Source organism: Callorhinus ursinus, unplaced genomic scaffold (genome assembly GCF_003265705.2).
Source record: "Callorhinus ursinus isolate GAN/ISIS: 27379988/994484 unplaced genomic scaffold, GSC_fseal_2.0 scaffold11, whole genome shotgun sequence".
NCBI classification, from domain to species: domain Eukaryota; kingdom Metazoa; phylum Chordata; class Mammalia; order Carnivora; family Otariidae; genus Callorhinus; species Callorhinus ursinus.
Genome location: NW_027397073.1, coordinates 36,866,033 through 36,884,785, shown reverse-complemented (window position 1 = coordinate 36,884,785; position 18,753 = coordinate 36,866,033). Strand labels below are relative to the sequence as shown.

Below are 18,753 nucleotides of genomic sequence, written 5' to 3'. Positions count from 1 at the left end.
CCCATTTATTCCCTGGCTTCACCCACTACTTTACCTCATGTTTATTCTGCTTCAGTGACTCTGCCTTCTTGCTGTTTCTTGAACAAATCAGGCATTGCTCCCACATCAAGCTATTTGCACTTGCTATTCCCATGCATGGAACATCTTTTCCTCCAGTCTCATGGCTTGCTTTCTTATACTTATTCCCCTTTCCTCAAATTTCACTTTTTTTCCATTTTCTCCTTAGCACTCATCATACGACATACAATATGCTTTTCCCTTCTCTGCTGCCGTGTGTAGTTTCCACACACAAAAGCCATAGACGTAAACTCTTAATAAAGTTTTGGATGTTAGCAACTTCAAACCCATGGGTCTGATAATAAAATTAGGGCCCCAGAGAACTATGTTTGGGGAGGGGCTTCAAGGGTCACATAGAGGGGGTGCGTGAGGGGAATGCTCCAAGAGCAATGTTTGGAGGTGGGTACAGCATAGACTTGGCAGCGTAATCCCGTCTTGAGTGCTAGATTAATGAATCTGTATGAAGGATGGAAGAGAAATGCCAGGCACAATTGTGCAAAAAGCTTTTCATCCACAGATGTTCCCAACACCAATGTTTAGTTATTGTCGGAATGTAAAATGTTATGTGTGTGGTGCAGACAGAGTAGAGTAACAAATGGCAGAAGTTGACAGAGGCCAAGTTATGGAAGGCCATGCTAATTTTATTAACCTATAGTGCATAAAGTGTTAATTCTAGAGTTTAGAATTACAAAGCTTTTCTACAAATCATTAAGAAAATACAAAGAACCTATATTAATCAGGACAGAAACCCAATTCAGTTATTTTAACAAGAAAGGGACTTTATTGGCTCACAAAACTTTAAAGTTCGGAGGTAGGGCAGGCTTTAGGCACAGCTGGATCTAGGGCCTCCAGAAAAATGACATCAGAACTGAGTTCTCATTCCTTTCTGCTAGCCTCTGAGTTTCTCCTCAGACTCTCTCCACATGATGTAAATTCAGGCTTACACAGTCCTTAGTTTGTGGGATCTCTGTACAGCCTTCTTTCCAATAGTTCCAGCAGAAGTTCTGTCGAGAGCTCTCTTTAGCCTGGCTCGAGTCACATGCCCATTCTTTGATCACTGTGGCTAAGAAACTGCAGGACTCAGGAAGGCCAGACCTGGTCACCTACTCATTTAAGCCACAGGGAATGGGTTCCCCACAATAAATAAGGATTCTGTTACCAGAGGATGGGGAAAGAGATGCTAAACAACAAAAAAACACCCAACAACATAGATCCACACATAACCCAACAGAAAGCTGTTATAGGTAAAGGACATGAACAAACAATCCATGATAAAAGTGGCCAATAAACATATGAAAATAACCTCAACCTCACCATCAATCAGGGAAATACAAGATGATTTTTTTTCTTTATTGCCCATCAGATAAAAATTAACAAGCCTAGGTAAGGCTATGTGGGGAAATGAGCACTTTCCATACATAGGGTAAAAACAGAGTTATGAAGACCTTTGGGAAGGCTAAGATGGGTCTATCAGAAAGCACATCCTTGGACCCAACCATCCACCTCATACAACTCCATCTTAAAGAAATTCACACATTTACAGAAATACATGAAAAAGATGTTTACTTTGGCAGTGTAATAGCAAGAGAAAAAATAAAGGAAAAGTTGAATAATGGATTTTCATAGCAGTGCATCCTAATCAACCATTAAAGAAATTTAAAGACCTCAGGATTTTTGAGACTAAAGGAAAAAAAAAAGCTGAATACAGATCTATGATCTTATTTATGTAAAAATAGCATTTATTAAGTGTATGTATATTCATATGGAAATGTATGGAAAGGCAACTTGATGGATGGATGTCAAACTGTGGACAGTGGAATGTGACAAGTGCTGGAGAAAAGGGTCTCTTTGCTCTTATACCTGTGTATCATTTAAGTTTTGTATAACGAGATGGTAGTCATTTATACTTTCATAATTAAATGCAAATGGCCAATAAACATAAAAAAGGTGCTCCTTCTTATTAATAAAAAGAGAGACACATTTTGCCTGCCATACTGGTAAAAATATTTCAGGATTCAGGGTTGGTGGGGGTGGAGGCAAACAGGCACTCTATTGATGGAGTTGTAAATCGGTACCATCTTTTTGGTGATAGTTCTCAAAATGTTAAATGTGCACATTCTCTGACCCAATAAATCTATTTCTTGCTATTTATCCTACAGAAATATCCACACAGGCAGCAAAATAGATGGGTAAGAATGGTAACAATACCTTTATCTATAATAAAAAATTGGAAAGAACTTTTCCATCAATAAGGGGTTAAATAAATTACAGTATATTCATGCAATGGAGTAGTGTGCAGCTATAAAAAACAGTGTCTTCCTCAAGGCGAGGGGGAGAGGAGGCAAGTTTCAGCGCAGTACACGGGAAATGGGGATATGTACCTACCTCATATGGTTGCTGTGAGGATTGAGAGTTAATCCATGGTAAAGCACTTCCAACACTGCCCGTGTGCAACAACCACAGTGTCAACTATTAACACATTTTGCTTAAATATGTATATGCCTAAGTCTGGAAGAATAGCAAACCAAGTAATTATTACTTCTAAGTAACAGTGTGAAAAGGAATGTCCTTTTTCCATTTAACATTTCTGTATTGTAGAAAATTCAAATGAACGGGTAAGTTTTTAAATTTGTTAACCAGAAAAAGCATAAAATTTATCAATCAAGGTTTAACAGCCATCACTCACTGCACTGTGAAAAAATAGATATCCCTGTTAAGTTCACAGAACTAGATTTGAGTTTTACCTCTAATTGGCCTCATGCAAGTCACACAATCTCAGAATCTTTCTTTCCTTGTCTACAAATCTAAGTGAGATAGGTATAGTGACTAATCCAATGCCTGGCGTGCAGATTATTTCAATACATACACCCCTCCCTTCAATTTACATAAATGTGATCCACATATTGCTAAATTAAATTTTGGGAGTTTAACCTCCAAGAAAACCAGAAGAAAATTCAGCAGTAATGAGCAAATGCTCAGTAGCTATTGGGCAGTTATCAGCAGTCTGCATGCCATTAACAATGACTGCTCTTTTACTAACCAAAGAGATGGCACTGCTTGGCAACTGACAGATCAGCACTTTTATCAGAGGCCGGGCAGCCCCCAGAATTGCTAACTACGATTATCTGTGTGGGTATCAATGAACATCTGGATGAAATAATAAATCACTGAAGTTATTTTAAATCAATTTGTCTAATGGGGACTTAGCCTACCCGGAGATGGCAAGTACACAGACTGCCATTTCTTTTCCCATATACCCTAATCCAGTCTTTTTCGGTCCAACCCATTTTCCCCACAGAGCCTTGCCTTGGCCTTAGAATCCTTTCTAAACAACGCACAGGTATCAGAGCTGACAAGACAAACTCATATTTGCCAAGTCTACTATCACTTTCTCTAAGCTCTGACATTATACCAAACATCTTTGGCATTTGTGACAATTGTACCACAGGGAAGCTTCTTTGTATACAGGAAAGATGTAAGATCTAAAAAACAAAAGGTGAAATTCTAGCAACTGAGAGGTGCCTCCCTTCTTACCTACTCTGATACAAGAATTCTGTCATCTCAGCAGCAGAATTAAAAATATGCCACCTCAAAACCTACTTGGAAAGAAGCCAGTTATAAATAAATAAATCAACTCAAGATCGTTTTATCTTAGAGCGGAGGAGTTTATAGCTTTATTGGACATTGACTTGTTTCCTCTCAGCCACAAAGAGAAAAAGACCCAAACAAAAGTCCCTACATTTTCTTGTATAACTTAAAATACATTATATCATTACTACATATTTATACTTCAATAAATCTTAATCTATAAAGCACATTTCTTATAATTAATTATCAGAAAAATCTATAAACAAGCTCCATTCTGCCTCACTTTTCCACCAGCTGGCCTTGCATTTATTACTATGCTTTTTAACAGGCTCATGCAAATCTCACCTTCCATTTTAAATTTGATCCAAGCACCAGATGTAACCAAAATCTCTGGAACTATGAAATCTTTTTATTCACATGGGTCATTTTTCACACAATTAATGCCCACTATAAAAAAGCCTTTTCTCGTATTCTCTATTTTAACTTCCAGAGTTTTCCACTAAACAGTAAAACCACAGTACTTGGGATTCTCAGCCAAGGAGTATATAATCCTACTACTACAATGTATTACTTTTATACATTTTTAAAAATGTGTTAAGACTTAAAATTTAAAAAAAAAATAGTTCAATCAATTCTGATAGTTAATAAACTAGTTGTTAATAGCCTATTGTTTATTTTTAAATAGAACAATCCATTCAACTTAACATGTAAGTACAACCTCGATGCTACTAGAGATTGATTAGTTTTTTTAAAAGACCCACAAACCTCCAAACTGTGATGAGAGTATCTTGGACTCACCTCTGAAGATTGCTGGAGAGCTGGCTAGCTCTTTGAGATGAGTCTTCCTTTCCCCCAAACACAACACCCTGGTAAGAGAACTATGGCTCTGGGAATCTCAGAGGTGACCTCCCCCAGGACTGCTCAAACAGAGGGAAGAAGCTAACTCACATGAAACAGCTTTAGACCAAACCCCCAATGATTTACAGTGGAAGAAATAGCTACCTACCTATGGTAGGGTTACAGTACCTAGCACAGTGCCTTGTCGGTAGAAAATGTTTAATAATAAATGCATGGCTGTTTTGTTAGCCTGGTGTGCAACCCTTTTGTACCAAAATAAAACAGCAAACCTGATACTTGTTGCCCACCTGTCATGGATTTTTATGTCCTTAACAAAAAGAAAGGCAAAATAATAAATTAGATCTTCGAGTCTCTTTTTGTTTTCTAAAAGCCAAGACAGACCATTACCCTCATGTTAACATTTGCCCTTCAACACTGCCATTCACTACAAATTCTTCCCTAGTGTTAGAATGTCTACTCTTAACAGTTTTAGAAATGTTTATTGTTCACAATGTCCCATTTTCTACTGGTAACACAGGAGAACATTAATTTCATTAGCGGGATGCCTTCAAATTAGACAGGTTATGCAGTATTTTAAGTTTCCCTGCAGGCAGATAATTACACTGAGATAAATTCTTGATATACTTCAATTCTTGGATCAAAGTATTTGTTTATCTTGCCCAATCTAGGTGTCCCATTCACTTTTTGATGTTTTGTCACCATCACTTCTTATCTGCGTTATTTTAAGGCTCATTTTACTTTGAGGCTTTTGGTCATCCTTTATCTTCTATTTTCTGAAATGCATATTCAAATTAGGTAAAAGGAAGCAGAAGGGTAAATTTTTTAAAAAATGGTTTCAGTTTTTAGATTTTATAATTCCTATGTAGCCTTTTAATGTAGAAGGGAATGTATTCTTGCAAAGAACATTTTAATGATCAACACAGAAATAATGTCTGTCTAAAAAGGAAACTTTTAAGGGACAAAGAATCAGGTAGTTCATTATTTGGAAAAATAATAAGAATATAAACATCACATGGAAGATTTAGGAATTAACACCTGAATTAAGTTTAAAATTTCAGTTTCTAGGCAGGTATGACATTGTTTCTTTCAAGATAAAATAATAGTGGGTGAAAAATTTCTACATTTCCCAGTGGATTTTCTAACAGTCTATATAGGGAAATAAAACTATTATGTATTATTTCATGTTTTTAATTTTGTCTTCATTTCTGAAGAAAAAGACCTGAGTGCTGATTTTTTTTTGTAATTTCTTAAACTTTCACAACATTCAGAAGTTTCTCTGCATTGTGTCTTCGCTGATGTCTAAAAAGATTTGAGCTTTGACTATAAGATTTCCCACACTGAACGCATTCGTAAGGTTTCTCCCCAGTATGGATTCTCTGATGATTAATGAGCCCAGAATTCTGGCTAAAGGCTTTTCCACATTCAAGACATTTGTAAGGTTTTTCTCCAGTATGGACTCTCTGATGTTGCACAAGGATAGAACTTCTGCTGAATGCTTTCCCACATTCAACACATCCATAGGGTTTCTCCCCACTGTGGATTCTTTGATGAAGAATGAGGGCTGAGCCCTGACTGAAGTGTTTTCCACATTCATCACATATATGTTGTTTCTTTCGAGAGGGATTTCTCTTTCTTTCAAATCTGCCCTTGGGGAAACAGGCTTCTCCATACTTAAAAATTTGAGGAACACCTATATTGAGAGTGCCAGGAACTTCATGAGATTCTACTGCTGAAGGAATCTCCTGCTTTGGAGCTAGTGCTCCATTTTCAGTCCTACCATCATCGTCTGAAATAAAGAAAAAATGTAAATATCACTTGTTTCCTATTCTGGAAGGAAAGAGACCTAAAGAAAAATTTAGTAAAAGTGAACTAAAAGTAAATAGCTTGAGTATGTGTACAAACAGCACTCTGAAAAAGTGTTAAGGTTGCCTACTCCAAAAAAGAAAAAACTGAAATGAATGATTATGAGGCTAAGGGAGGTAATGGCATGCTAACATAATGAGGAATTAAAAGGTTATATCTGAATAAAAGTGGTAACATAAGCAAGTGGGCTATACAAGACTAGTCAGAAAACAAAAGGCAGAATGATGGCAGAGTCTAAGACTGTTAGACAAAGTGATGCAAGCTAGGTCTGGCTGAAACCTCTTAAGAAATATAAAAGTGGCCATTAGGAAATCCCTATAATATTCTTCTGCTCTGAGAAACAAATCACATCAAAATATAATGGTGTCAATAACAAGCAATCTGTCAGAAAAATGACTATTTCTGAAATGAGCAAGAGCAGGCAGATCACGGCCAACACTACATTAAAAGCAGAACCTGGAAGATGTCCTAATAAGAAACTGAAGAGAGACATCTGGGTGGCTCAGTCGGTTAAGCTCCTGCCTTCGGCTCAGGTCATGATCCCAGGGTCCTGGGATCGAGTCCCACATCAGGCTCCTTCCTCTGCGGGGAGCCTGCTTCTCCTCTACCTGCTGTGCCTGCCACCTCCCCCTGCTTGTGCTCTCTGACAACAAAATAAAATCTTTAAAAAAAAAAAAAAAAGAAAGAAAGAAACTGAAAACAGGGGCGCCAGGTGGCTCAGTCGTTAAGTGTCTGCCTTCGGCTCAGGTCATGAGCCCTGCATCAGGCTCCCTGCTCAGCAAGAAGTCTGATTCTCCCTCCCCCATTCTCCCTGCTTGTGTTCCTTCTCTTGCTATGTCTGTCGAATAAATAAAATCTTAAAAGAAAAAAGAAGAAACTGAAGATAAACTGGAGATATTCTCTGTTAACTTAGGACATAACACATATATTCAATAGGCTCTTGGTAAATGAAAGCTTTCCTGTATATGAAGGTTGCACTACTAGGTATTTGCCATGTTACTTAGAGGAGTTATTATTTCTAAGGCTCAGTTAAATGAGTCCAGTGAAACAAAAGCCTGAATTAATTACCAACATGAAGTACCATTACCCACCTACAGAAAGCAGTATGAACAAGTCTCACTAAGACTTTCCTGAAACTTCAAGCCTTGAAGAGCACTTACTAGAGGGTGAGCAGCAGCAATAAGAAAAGTGGTAAACAGTGGGCAAGTCTATAATGATTACCAAAGGGATAAAGTCAAGAGAAAAGATTAATAACAAGAGACTGAAAGGTGCAGGGGATCAGTGAGGCCTGGAGACATGAACAATAGAGAAGCAAGTGTTAAAGTTATGTGGGGACAAATGGCACAGAAAGAAAGAAGTTCCCCAGTGTGGTAAAGACTAGACCCCTGAAATAAGGCTATTTACAAATAAGGGAAAGTTATTCTAAAATTCAGGTGGGGGAGAAATCTTCTACCCAAGAAAACGTCACCTCCAATGACCAAGGATAGTGGTTCTTGAACTTCATTTCAGAGAAGAATGTCCCATGAAACATGTAAAACTACAGGCTTTCAGAAGACCTCAGCCCCACCCCACCAGTTCTGGTTCCCTACACTGTCCCCTCAGATGGGAAGAAAACCTGATGAGACCCCATCTGTGGCACATACCAGCAATATCTACAACTACCTCAAGGAAGATTCCCGAAGCAGTCTCAAACAAATATGAACAAGAACCCAGCAGGTTTAGGAATATACTGGGTTGTATCAAAGTATACTAAGTATATGGTGTCAACTGCCAATATACTGGGAAAGACTAGTTTAAACGACTTACAATCACGAGCTTTTTATTTTTCTGTACTTAAAGCATATTTTTATCCAAATATCATTTCTACAAAAGATGCTTCTTAGAAAAAAAAGACTTTGGGGCGCCTGGGTGGCTCAGTTGGTTAAGCGACTGCCTTCGGCTCAGGTCATGATCCCAGGGTCCTGGGATCAAGCCCCGCATTGGGCTCCCTGCTTGGCGGGAAGTCTGCTTCTCCCTCTCCCACTCCCTCTGCTTGTGTTCCCTCTCTCACTGTGTCTCTGTCAAATAAATAAATAAAATCTTAAAAAAAAAAAAAAACTTAGGTTATAAAAAAAAAAGAAAAAAAAGACTTTATGTTGCAGAAAAAACAAAAATAACCAAAAATTTAGAAAGACTTCAGTGGTCAGCAACAAAAAGAATGAATTTGAAGAGGCTTCAGGTAAGCTTATTGTGCCAAAAGGATTAGGCAGGAGACTGAAAGGATATCAAACAGATGACAGAGAATACTGCATGCAAAATAAGGGACTTAGGGGCAACTGGGTGGCTCAGTTGGTTAAGTGTCTGCCTTGGGTTCATGTCATGATCCCAGAGTCCTGGGCTCAAGCCCTGCATCTGACTCACTGCTCAGCAGGGAGCCTCCTTCTCCCTCTCCGCCCCGCTGTCATGCTCTAATAAATAAATAAAATCTTAAATAAAAAAAATAAGGGACCTAATCGACAAGCAGGTGCTGGCTCAAAATAAGGCAAATGCCAGTCTGAAATGGGCAGGTCTTCAAGAGGTAAAGGGAAGAAAAGGCTGATGATGTTAATATCTAAGAATAAAAGACCTGAGGTCTGCAAACCAACTGTTAAAAGAATCAAGATCCTACAGTGTGTCTAGGTCTACAAAATCAGGTTAAGGTGATTATTCCCTACCCCCTAGTGGGAACAAGCAAAGAGTTCTAGACAAATGGCCCACACTCTCTTTCACCCTCTAGCCCACTTGGGAGTTTTGGTCCTCACCACAGTGCCTTAGGGAATGGAGCTCCCAGGATGCCCACTTGAGCTGGTTCTCCACAGCATCAAGCTCAGAATTTGGTAATCCCTGAGCCTCTTCTTGAGAAACTATCTCCTCTACCAGAACTTCCCGTTTTCGTCGACGGAGAGACACCTGGAAAAAAATGAAGTCTGATTCAGGTAAGAAGAAATTTGATTAAGATTCAGAACTAAAAACACACAAAAGAAACCATAACAACACACATACTGCAAGGGCCTGTATGACAAAGCATAGCTGGAGGGGAACAGTGTGTGTGTAGGGGGCGGGGATAAATATAATTCTAATTTAGTTGAGCAGAGTTAACTCAGCAGCTTTGCCTACTATGCCAGTGCTTCTGACCCAGGAGAGTGACACGACCAGACTCACCGGCTGTCCAGGGTCATCGAGCTCACTCTCTAAATCCTCCAGCACTGTCACTGCCTCCTCTCCATTCTCTGGATGATGCTCTCGAACCCAAGTCTGCAATTCCTTGGGTAGGATGGCAACAAACTGCTCCAGCACTACCAGCTCCAAAATTTGTTCTTTTGTGTGTGTCTCTGGCCTGAGCCATAGACGGCAAAGTTCTCGAAGCTGACTCACAGCTTCACGGGGCCCAGGTGAATCCTGGTATCCAAACTGCCTGAATCGCTGTCGGAAAACCTCTGGATCAGGAAGATGGTTCCAAGGGATGCTTGATCCCTCTTCACCATCAGGATCCTCCTCCAACTTCACTCTCAGAATTTTTTCCTCTTCATCTGGAGTTGGGATTATAAGTATTGAATCTTCTTCCACGGACTGTGCAGACATCCTGATTTATAATACTTCCAAGAAAAGTCAATCAAGGCAGGATACAGGCCTCAGGGAAATACTCTGTTTTCTTCACAGGCACTCCTGAGGGACAAGAAATTAAAACAAACAAACCTAAGTAACCAAATATCCTAAGAATTTGAACATATACTGATAAAGGAAGTAAAAGATACTTGTTTTTTTACCGGATTAAAAATTCCAATCAATAACCTACAGCAGAAGTTGGCAAACTACAGCTCACAGCCAAATCTGGCTTGCTGCCCATTTCTGTACAATGCTTGTACTAAGAATAGTTTTCACTTTTACATGGTTGCAAAAAATCACAAGAATATTCATGACATGTGAAAATGGTAAGAAATTAAAAATGTCTGAGTCCATAAATAATTTTATTCGTTCACAGTTCATGCTACAATGGCAGAGTTGAGTCGTTTCAACAGACACAATATGGTCTGAAAAACCTAGTATTTCCTATCTGGCCCTTTAGAAAAAAAAGCTGGCCAATATATGACCTACTAGGTCAACAAATCTTATTTCAATAATTAAAATTTAGAGTCCAAATAAGAACCTGTCCAACTCAGTGTTTTCTAAATGCATTTGACCCTGGAACACATTATTTGAAACTCAGGACTGCTGGTCCTTGACCCACATAGGTCTTAAAAGTAGGGACTGCTTTTCTGTTATCTGTTTAAAAATTTTTAACAAAAGGCTTTTTAGGAGTTATGTTTTTTAGGAGTTAAGAACGATCTTTTAAATGTTTAAGAACTCCCTGGACTTCGGGCACTTGGGTGGCTCAGTCATTAAGCATCTGCCTTCAGCTCAGGTCATGATCCCAGGGTCCTGGGATCCAACCCCACGTCCGGCTCTCAGCTCAGCATGAAGCCTGCTTCTCCCTCTCCCACTCCCCCTGCTTGTGTTCCCTCTCTCGCGCGGGGTCTCTCTGTGAAATAAATAAATAAAATCTTAAAAAAAAAAAAAAAACAAAAACCAACTCCCTGGACTTAAAATATCTATGAAAAAATATCCACTTGCTCAGTAAAAGATTAATACTGAAAAAAAACCTAACCACTAGGTGCTATGCAATGCAAACACTATCCAGTCACCCACTACACAATAACTACATTTAAATCTATAATGACGGGCATTAATCACGGCAAATTCAACGAAGAAAAGGCACTAGCATAACACCTTAACTTCTTGCAGAGGCCGAGTCATCATCTCACACTGGATGACTCAGTTTTCCCAGCTTCTACCTTCAGAGAAACTTTGTGCTATTTCTGATCCTTTCCTTGTATTTGCACAGTCATGCCCATGCCATTGTTTACAGCACATACTAGGAATGAGCCATGCAGTTATTCAGTGTTATCTATTAGGGCCCAGAATCTGAAAACCAAAGATTTCACAAAACTTCCTGTAACCCTAACAAGACTAATTATCTTATCAGACAAGTAACGCAGACAGGTTTAATTACTCTGGAGTGTGGCGGCCTTTTAAATAGGGTTTAGCCAACAGATTCATTGGTTCCTATTCCAGGATCCTACCTTATCAAAGGCTCAATCATTCTACAGAAAAGAAATTTCTCTTCCTTTTACGTTCTCTTACAGCAGCCTGCTCGTGGGCCGTCAAGCAGGTGCAAGGAGGGCAGGCCCGCGGTCGCTACAGCGTTTGGGCGGGGAGCCGCGTCCCAGGTGATCTCGCCTCACTCCCGCGGAGTTCCGCTGCAAACCCCGCCCTGCCCCGGCGTCCTCCAGTCCCCCTTCCCTGCACTCCCGCCGGCTGATTTCAGACGACCAAAGGCCACACTGCCCCAACAGCGCCCGGGCTACGGCACTTCCGCCTGCGTCCGGCGCAACTACAAGCCCCGGCAGCCTCCGCGCAAGGCCCGCCCCCTCCCACCTCCGCCCAAAACGAGTCCCAGAACCCTCCGCGAGACGCCAGGCCTCGAAATAGAACAAAACCGGGCGATGGGGGATGGGGAAGGGCGAGGGTCGCGGAGGACACAGGAGATGGAGGACTCCCCGGTAGTGCGGCAAGCCCGATCTGGCCTTCCTTCTACACCTATCCGCCCCGCAACTACTGGACGCGGAGACCGCGGTCTCTCCTCCGCGCCTCCCGGGAAGCCAAGGTCCCCGCCAAGCTTCTTCGCTGATTCCTGCCAAGAGGTCCGCAGCCTCTTAGCCCAGCGTCCCCCTCACGCCCTTCCCCCCATTCTCGCGCAAACCTCCACCTCAGGATCCGCAGCAGCTTCGCTGTCCAAAGCAGACGCAGAAACGCCGCTCACAAGCCGTTTCCCAGAAGCCCCCGGCGCGGACTGCTTCCGGTCTGCGGGTCCCAGGAGGCGGGGAGAGGAGAAGCCCCGCGTTGCCATGGAGATGCACTCCGGGAGGGGGAGGGGCGGCCCGACGACAATGACCGCTTTGAGGCTGCGCTTGGCCTCGCGCCTCCCTGGATAGCCCAGAGTTCTGTGTTCCGCTTAAGAGACAGGGAAAAGAAAGAGAATTCTGCCATTAAGATAGTCTTTGCGGTTTCACAAGCCATCTGACAGGCATTATCTCATACGAAGCTCACAGTAACCCTCTGAAAGAAATAATAAAAGCGAGTATTTATAAGTGCTTACTACATTGTACCAGCCACCCATATTGTCATTTTCACAACAGATCTATGATGGTAAGAACTTTTATTATTATCCCCATTTCTCAGCCAAGATAGATAACTGAGGCACAAGTAAATAACTTGCCTAGAGCTCATAACTAGTAAGGGGGAGAAAAGATTTGAAACCAAAGCATGACTCCAACCTTTGGCTCCCGCACATGTTACACAGCTTTATTTTGACCAAATTATCTGTCAGGGAAACAAGATGAGACTCTTAAGAGCTTTGGCAGTGATCTCAGTGAATTCGCAAAGTGCATGGTCATCTTCTGACTTCAGACTTGACATTTTATACCACAAAACAGCCGCTGAAGTTATCATTGGAAAAGTAAATCAGCCCACTTCATTCCCCTATTTAAAGGCCTTCAAAGGATCCTCACTGTCTTAAGTATGATGTAAAAACTCCTTACACTGGCCTGCAAAGCCCCCTGTGGTCTGCTCCCTGCTTCCCCACTCTGAGCTCAGCTCTTAGGCTCACTGTGACTCTGGATTCTTAGGCTCTCTGGAAGTCTCTGCACCCTTCATAGCAGAGGAGAGTGATCTCATTTATTCATTTCCCTCTTCTGTGCTTTTTTTTTTTTCTTTTGTCTGTAAGTCCCATAAGGTCAAGGACCTTGTTTGTCTTGTACACCACAGTATCCCCACCTAGTCCTAGGATGCTGACTGCCTGGTACATAGAGAACTCAATAAATATTTGTTGAATAAATGAATGAATGGTGGGCTTGTCACACTGCCCCTTTTGCTAGGTCACATGTCGGGCATCAGAAACCACACAAAAGAGCCCTGTTGTTTAAGGTCTATGTTAGAAGTGCAGGTCCAGCCTTCCAGAAGCATTTCAAGATCCTCAGGCTTCAGCTTTCTGCTTCATTCAGGGCTTCATAAAGTGCTCCCAGCCTCTGCTGGATTTGTGAATGAGAGAGCTAGTGAGCAAGCTGCTGATGGTATAGAACTAATTTACCATCTGACCAGAACTTTGGCTCCCCAGAACTCCTGCTAACTCTGGTGCCTCTTCTCTCTTTCCTCATTTAGGAGGCTACAAAATCCAGCCATTTCACTCTCTTACTTGGCTACTGCCACCAAACTGCTTGGCTGCTCTTCTGAACTTTTCCCTCTTTTGTGACCCTGAAGGCTAGCTCAAGGCATTTTTGTTTTGTTTTGTTTTGTTTTGCTTTGAGTTTTTACATCTAATGTTAGAAAACAAAAAAAAATAATATCAAACAAATACTTGGGGACTTTGAAAGTTGCAAAATTTTACAAAACTCTCTGGGATTCGTTTTCTTATTCTTAATTCTAAGAGAGTAAATGGAAACCACAATGAGGTTTCCCTCTCTATTCTTTTGAGGGCAGGGACCCACAGCACCCACTTTGAAATACCATCCTTCTGAGCCCCATTACGTGGGCTCTCTCTTGGATGGTGGCCCCTGTTGCCATCTTAAAATTACAGTCAAGAAAGAGCATCGTGTTCCTCTGAGCAACCTGAGGGTGAGGAATAGCTCCACACCAGCGCCGGACAACATTGCACAACCTACACAGGTCATGTAGGAGAGGCTTGAACTGCAGCTGCTTTGGGTCTTGGCAGAACACCTTGTGATCCTCCCAGAATGTGAGAGCATGAGAGGCTTGTGAGGAGCTGCAATAAGGCCATTGACCACTCCTGTCCCTGTCTTCCGAGGAGGCTGCGGTTCTTCATTTCTTCCTGGGTTGTGATGAGGCTGTCTGCTTCACCTGACACAGCACAGCATTAGCCCCTTAGCAACAAGCCATTCCACACCTCAAGTTGAAGTCATCTGACTCCTTTTGTTTTGGTGTTATCATTTTAGTGTGAGACAATAGCTGGCACCTTTTGGCTACTCTTGGTTTCACTGTCTATGTAGGTACTGATCTGTCTAAATCTAAAAAAGGCTCATTGTTTCTTTACCAGCTAAATCTTTTGACCTTGCTTTGAAAGCATCTCATTCATTACATAATGGAAAAAAACAAAAACAAAAACCAGGTAGATACTACCTGGGTTCCAGAGACCTAGACATGACTACAGTGAAGTCATGATTCCTTCTTTTAACATTACTGTCTTGTTTAGGAGATGAACAAACAAACAAACAAACAAAACAAGTATTTATAAGGCAGTAGAGAAGTACTCCAGTAAAAGAAAAACAGAATGCCATGAGGAAGTGTGCTGAAGGGGAAGAGAGGCACCCAGAGATGGAGGAAGAAAAGTAAGAAAACTTTTCACATTGCAAGGAAAGCACAGCTCTCAGACCTGGTTTTAATCAGATTTCATCCAAGAATAATCATAACCTCTTCTAGGCTTTTCTGTAACAATTATTTTGAAGTTCTCAGGCATTCCCCTCGGTTCAGAAGTATTTCTGTCTGGGCATTTAAAATACATTGGTTAAAGATTCTGTTTTAGCCAATAAGTGCACTGAACTAGGAGCCTTTTGACTGCAAGTGGCTAAAAGCCTGTGGCAGGCATTGTTAACTCCCTACATAAAACACTCTCCAGGCACCTGGGTGGCTCAGTCAGCTAAGCATTCACCCTTGATTTCAGCTCAGGTCTTGATCTCAGGGTCCTGGGATGGAGCCCTTCTCTTGGCTGCCCGCTCAGCAGGAAGTCGGCTTGTCTCCCTCTCCCTCCACCCCTCCCCCTGCTCGCTGGTGTGCACGTTCATTCATTCTCTCTCAAATACATCTTTTAAAAAAAAAGTACTCGCCATTACTTCTAATATATTCCCGATTTTTTTGATTGGAGGGGGCAACCCTGTGGCCAGCCACAGAGAGTAAGCTGTGATTGAACTAAGCCCTCCATGACCATTTTGTTTCTCTTTGCCAGATACTCACTTTGCCTCCCTGACCGCTAGGAATGGCCATGTGATTCAGTTCTAGTCAATGAGATGTAAGAGGAAGTTGTTTGTGTCCCTCAAGAAATTTCTCTAATTCATGTAGGGGTTGTCAAATTTATTGGCATAAAGTTGTTCATACTACTTCTTTAATATCCTTTTAATGTCTATTGGATTAGTAGTGATGTCCCCTCTTTCATTCCTAAAATTGGTAATTTTTGGTTTGCTTTTCTTTATCAGTTTGCTTCTAATTCATCAATTTTACTAATTTTTCAAAGAATCAACTTTTGGCTTTGTTTATTTGCTCAATTATTTGTTGTCTATTTCATGGAGTTCTTTTTTAAAAACAACATACAGTAAAATTGACTCTTGTTTTGGCATATAGCTTTATGAATTTTAATACATGTATAGATTTGTGAAACTAACACCAAAATCACAATGCAGAATAGTTCCATCATTCCATAAAACTTCCTCAGGCTGTACTCACAACTTGTCTACATCCCTAACCCGTAGCAACAACTAATTTATTATCCATCAAGGGGCGCCTGGGTGGCTCAGTCGTTAAGCGTCTGCCTTCAGCTCAGGTCATGATCCCAGGGTCCTGGGATCGAGCCCCGCATCGGGCTCCCCGCTCCGTGGGAAGCCTGCTTCTCCCTCTCCCACTCCCCCTGCTTGTGTTCCCTCTCTCGCTGTGTCTCTCTCTGTCAAATAAATAAATAAAATCTAAAAAAAAAAAAAATAGTTTTGACTTTTCCAGAGTGTAATATAAATGGAATCACAAAGTATATAAACTTTTACATACCTTTCATTCAGTGTAATGCCTTTGAGATTCATCCGTGTTATTGCATGTCTCCATTGTTCATTTCATTTTATTGCTGAGTAGTATTTTTCTGCAGCTATCATAGTTTGTTTCCATTAAATTGCCTTTTCATCTTTTTTTTTAAGATTTTGTGTATTTATTTGAGAGAGAGAGTGAATGAGAGAGAGAGAGCATGAGCAGAGGGAGAGGGAGAACCAGACTCCCCACTGAGCAGGGAGCCCAACGTGGTGCTCGGTCCCAGGACTCAATCCCGGGACTCCGGGATCATGACCTGAGCCAAAGGCAGACGCTTAACTGACTGAGCCACCCAGGCCCCCTGCCTTTTCATCTTTAAAAAAAAATGAATTGGCCATATTTCTGTGGGTCTATTTCCAAACTCTCTAGCCTATTATTCTGATCTATGTGTCTATCTCTTTGATAATACCATACCCTTGATTACTATAGCTTTATAATAATTAAAAATCTGGTAGCGTGAATCCTCCAACTTTGTTTTTCTTTTTCAAAATTATTTCAAAGATTTAGTTCATTTTGCACTCCATACAACTTTTAGAATTAGTTGCCTATATCTACAAAAATATTGTACTGGAATTTCTATCAGAATTGCGTTAAATCTATTGATCAATTTATGGATGATTGGCATGTTAATTATATTGAATCCATCAATCCCTAATACACTATATCTTGCCATTCATTTTGATCTTCTTTGATTTTTTAAAATTTTTAAAAATTTTTAATTGCAGCACAGTACTGCAAATGTATTTTCTCTTCCCTATGATTTTCTTAAAACCATTTTTTTCTCTAGCTTACTTTATTGTAAGAATATAGTATATAATATATATACAAAATATGTGTTAATTGACTATATTATAGGTAATGCTTCTGGTCAAAAAGTAGGCTATTAGTAGTTAAGTTTTGGGGGAGTCAAAAATTATATATGGATTTTTGACTATGCAGGAGGTTTGGTGCCCCAAACCCCACATTGTTCAAGGGTCAACTGCAATAGACTTTTGTGTATTGACTTTTATCCTACAACCTTGACAAACTCCTGTATTAATTAGGGTTCTCCAGAGAAACAGAAGCAAAGGGTATATAACATATATATAAAGAGATTTATTAGAGGAATGGGCTCATGCACTTATGGAGGCTGAGAAGTCCCACAGTCGGCTGTCTGCAAACTGGAGAACCAGAAAACCTGGTGATATAATTCAGTCTGGTTACTGACCCAGAGGCAGGAGAATATGGATGTCTCAGGTAAAGCAAAGAGAGCAAAATTGCCCTTCCTTTGCCTTTTAGTTCTGTTTAGGCTCTTAAGGGATTGGATAATACCCACCTGTATTGGTGAGGATGAACTTCTTTCTTCAGTTTACTGATTTAAATGCTAATCTCTTCTGGAGATACCTTTACAGACATACCCAGAAATAATGTTTTATCAGCTCTATGGGCATCCCTTAACCCAGTCAAGTTGACACATAAATGAACCATCACAACTCCATTAGAAGCTTTTTTATAGATTCAGTGGAATTTTCTATGTGGATAATCATGTTATCTACAAAAAGGGAAAGTTTATTTCTTAATTTCCAAACTATATTTCCTTTCCTTTTCTTGCTTTATTGCACTGGTTAGGACTTCCAATACAATGTTGAGTAGGAATGGAAAGACCGGACATAATTTCTTTCTTCCCAGTCATAGAGGGGGAAGGGATTCAGTCTTTCATAACTGAGTATGATATTGACTCTAGGGTTTTTGTTTTGTTTTGTATAAGACTTTTTTTTTTTAGAGCAGTTTTAGGTTTACAACATTGAGAGGGAGGTGGAGAGATTTCCCATATACCTTCAGCCCCCATACATGCATAGCCTTCCCCATTATCAACATCACTCATCAGAACAGTACATATTTTACCAAGGATGAACCTATATTGACACATCATAATCACCCAAAGTCCATGTTCTACCTTAGAGTTCACTCTTTGTATTATGCATTCTATGGGTTTGGACAAATGATTAATGACATACATCCATTATTATGATTTCATACAGAGTTTTTAAAAAATATTTTATTTATTTATTTCAGAGAGAGGGAGAGCACAGAGGGAGAGTGAAAGGGAGAAGCAGACTCTCCGCTGAGCAGAGAGCCAGATGTTGGACTCAATACCAGAACCCTGAGATCATGACCTGAACTGAAGGCAGACACTTAACTGACTAAGCCACCCAGGCGCCCTCATACAGAATATTTTAACTGCTCTAAAAATCCTCTGTGCTTTCCCTATTTCATCTCCCCCATCCCCAGGCAACGACTGATCTTTTTGTCTTCATAATTTTGCCTTTTCCAGGAAGTCCACTATATAGCGGAATCATAGAGTATGCAGTCTTTACAGATTGACTTCTTTCACTTAGTAACATGCACTTAAGGTTTCTCCATGTCTCTTCATGGCTTGATAGCTCACTTCTTTTTAGCACTGAATAATATTCCATTGTCTGTATGTACCAC

General features: G+C 40.6%; 1 protein-coding gene across 3 annotated transcripts; it reads right to left on the bottom strand.

Annotated features, from left to right (window-relative positions):
• Positions 1 to 815: 815 nt before the first annotated feature.
• ZNF24 (zinc finger protein 24) lies at positions 816 to 12,296 on the bottom strand. Of its 3 annotated transcripts, none has more exons than XM_025886567.2 (4): positions 12,191 to 12,296; positions 9,547 to 10,050; positions 9,147 to 9,294; positions 816 to 6,289 (listed from the first exon to the last, which is right to left on the bottom strand). In XM_025886567.2, exons 2-4 carry the CDS (start codon positions 9,964 to 9,966, stop codon positions 5,751 to 5,753), a joined length of 1,107 nt encoding a protein of 368 aa, XP_025742352.1. In that variant the 5' UTR covers positions 9,967 to 10,050; positions 12,191 to 12,296; the 3' UTR covers positions 816 to 5,750. The 3 variants fall into 3 exon arrangements, with proteins under 3 accessions (XP_025742352.1, XP_025742353.1, XP_025742354.1); XM_025886568.2 differs by having other exon boundaries at positions 12,185 to 12,280; XM_025886569.2 differs by lacking the exon at positions 12,191 to 12,296 and adding an exon at positions 11,505 to 11,650.
• Between the last annotated feature and the right edge of the window lie 6,457 nt (positions 12,297 to 18,753).

What these genes read in the sequence shown, in the direction of transcription:
- ZNF24 (XM_025886567.2), bottom strand. Translation starts at nt 9,966, where the DNA reads ATGTCTGCACAGTCCGTGGAAGAAGATTCAATACTTATAATCCCAACT. An exon ending in TCGATGACCCTGGACAGCCG is followed by an intron (nt 9,295 to 9,546) that starts GTGAGTCTGGTC and finishes ATTTTTTTCCAG; the next exon opens with GTGTCTCTCCGTCGACGAAA. An exon ending in CCATTCCCTAAGGCACTGTG is followed by an intron (nt 6,290 to 9,146) that starts GTGAGGACCAAA and finishes TCTTTATTTCAG; the next exon opens with ACGATGATGGTAGGACTGAA.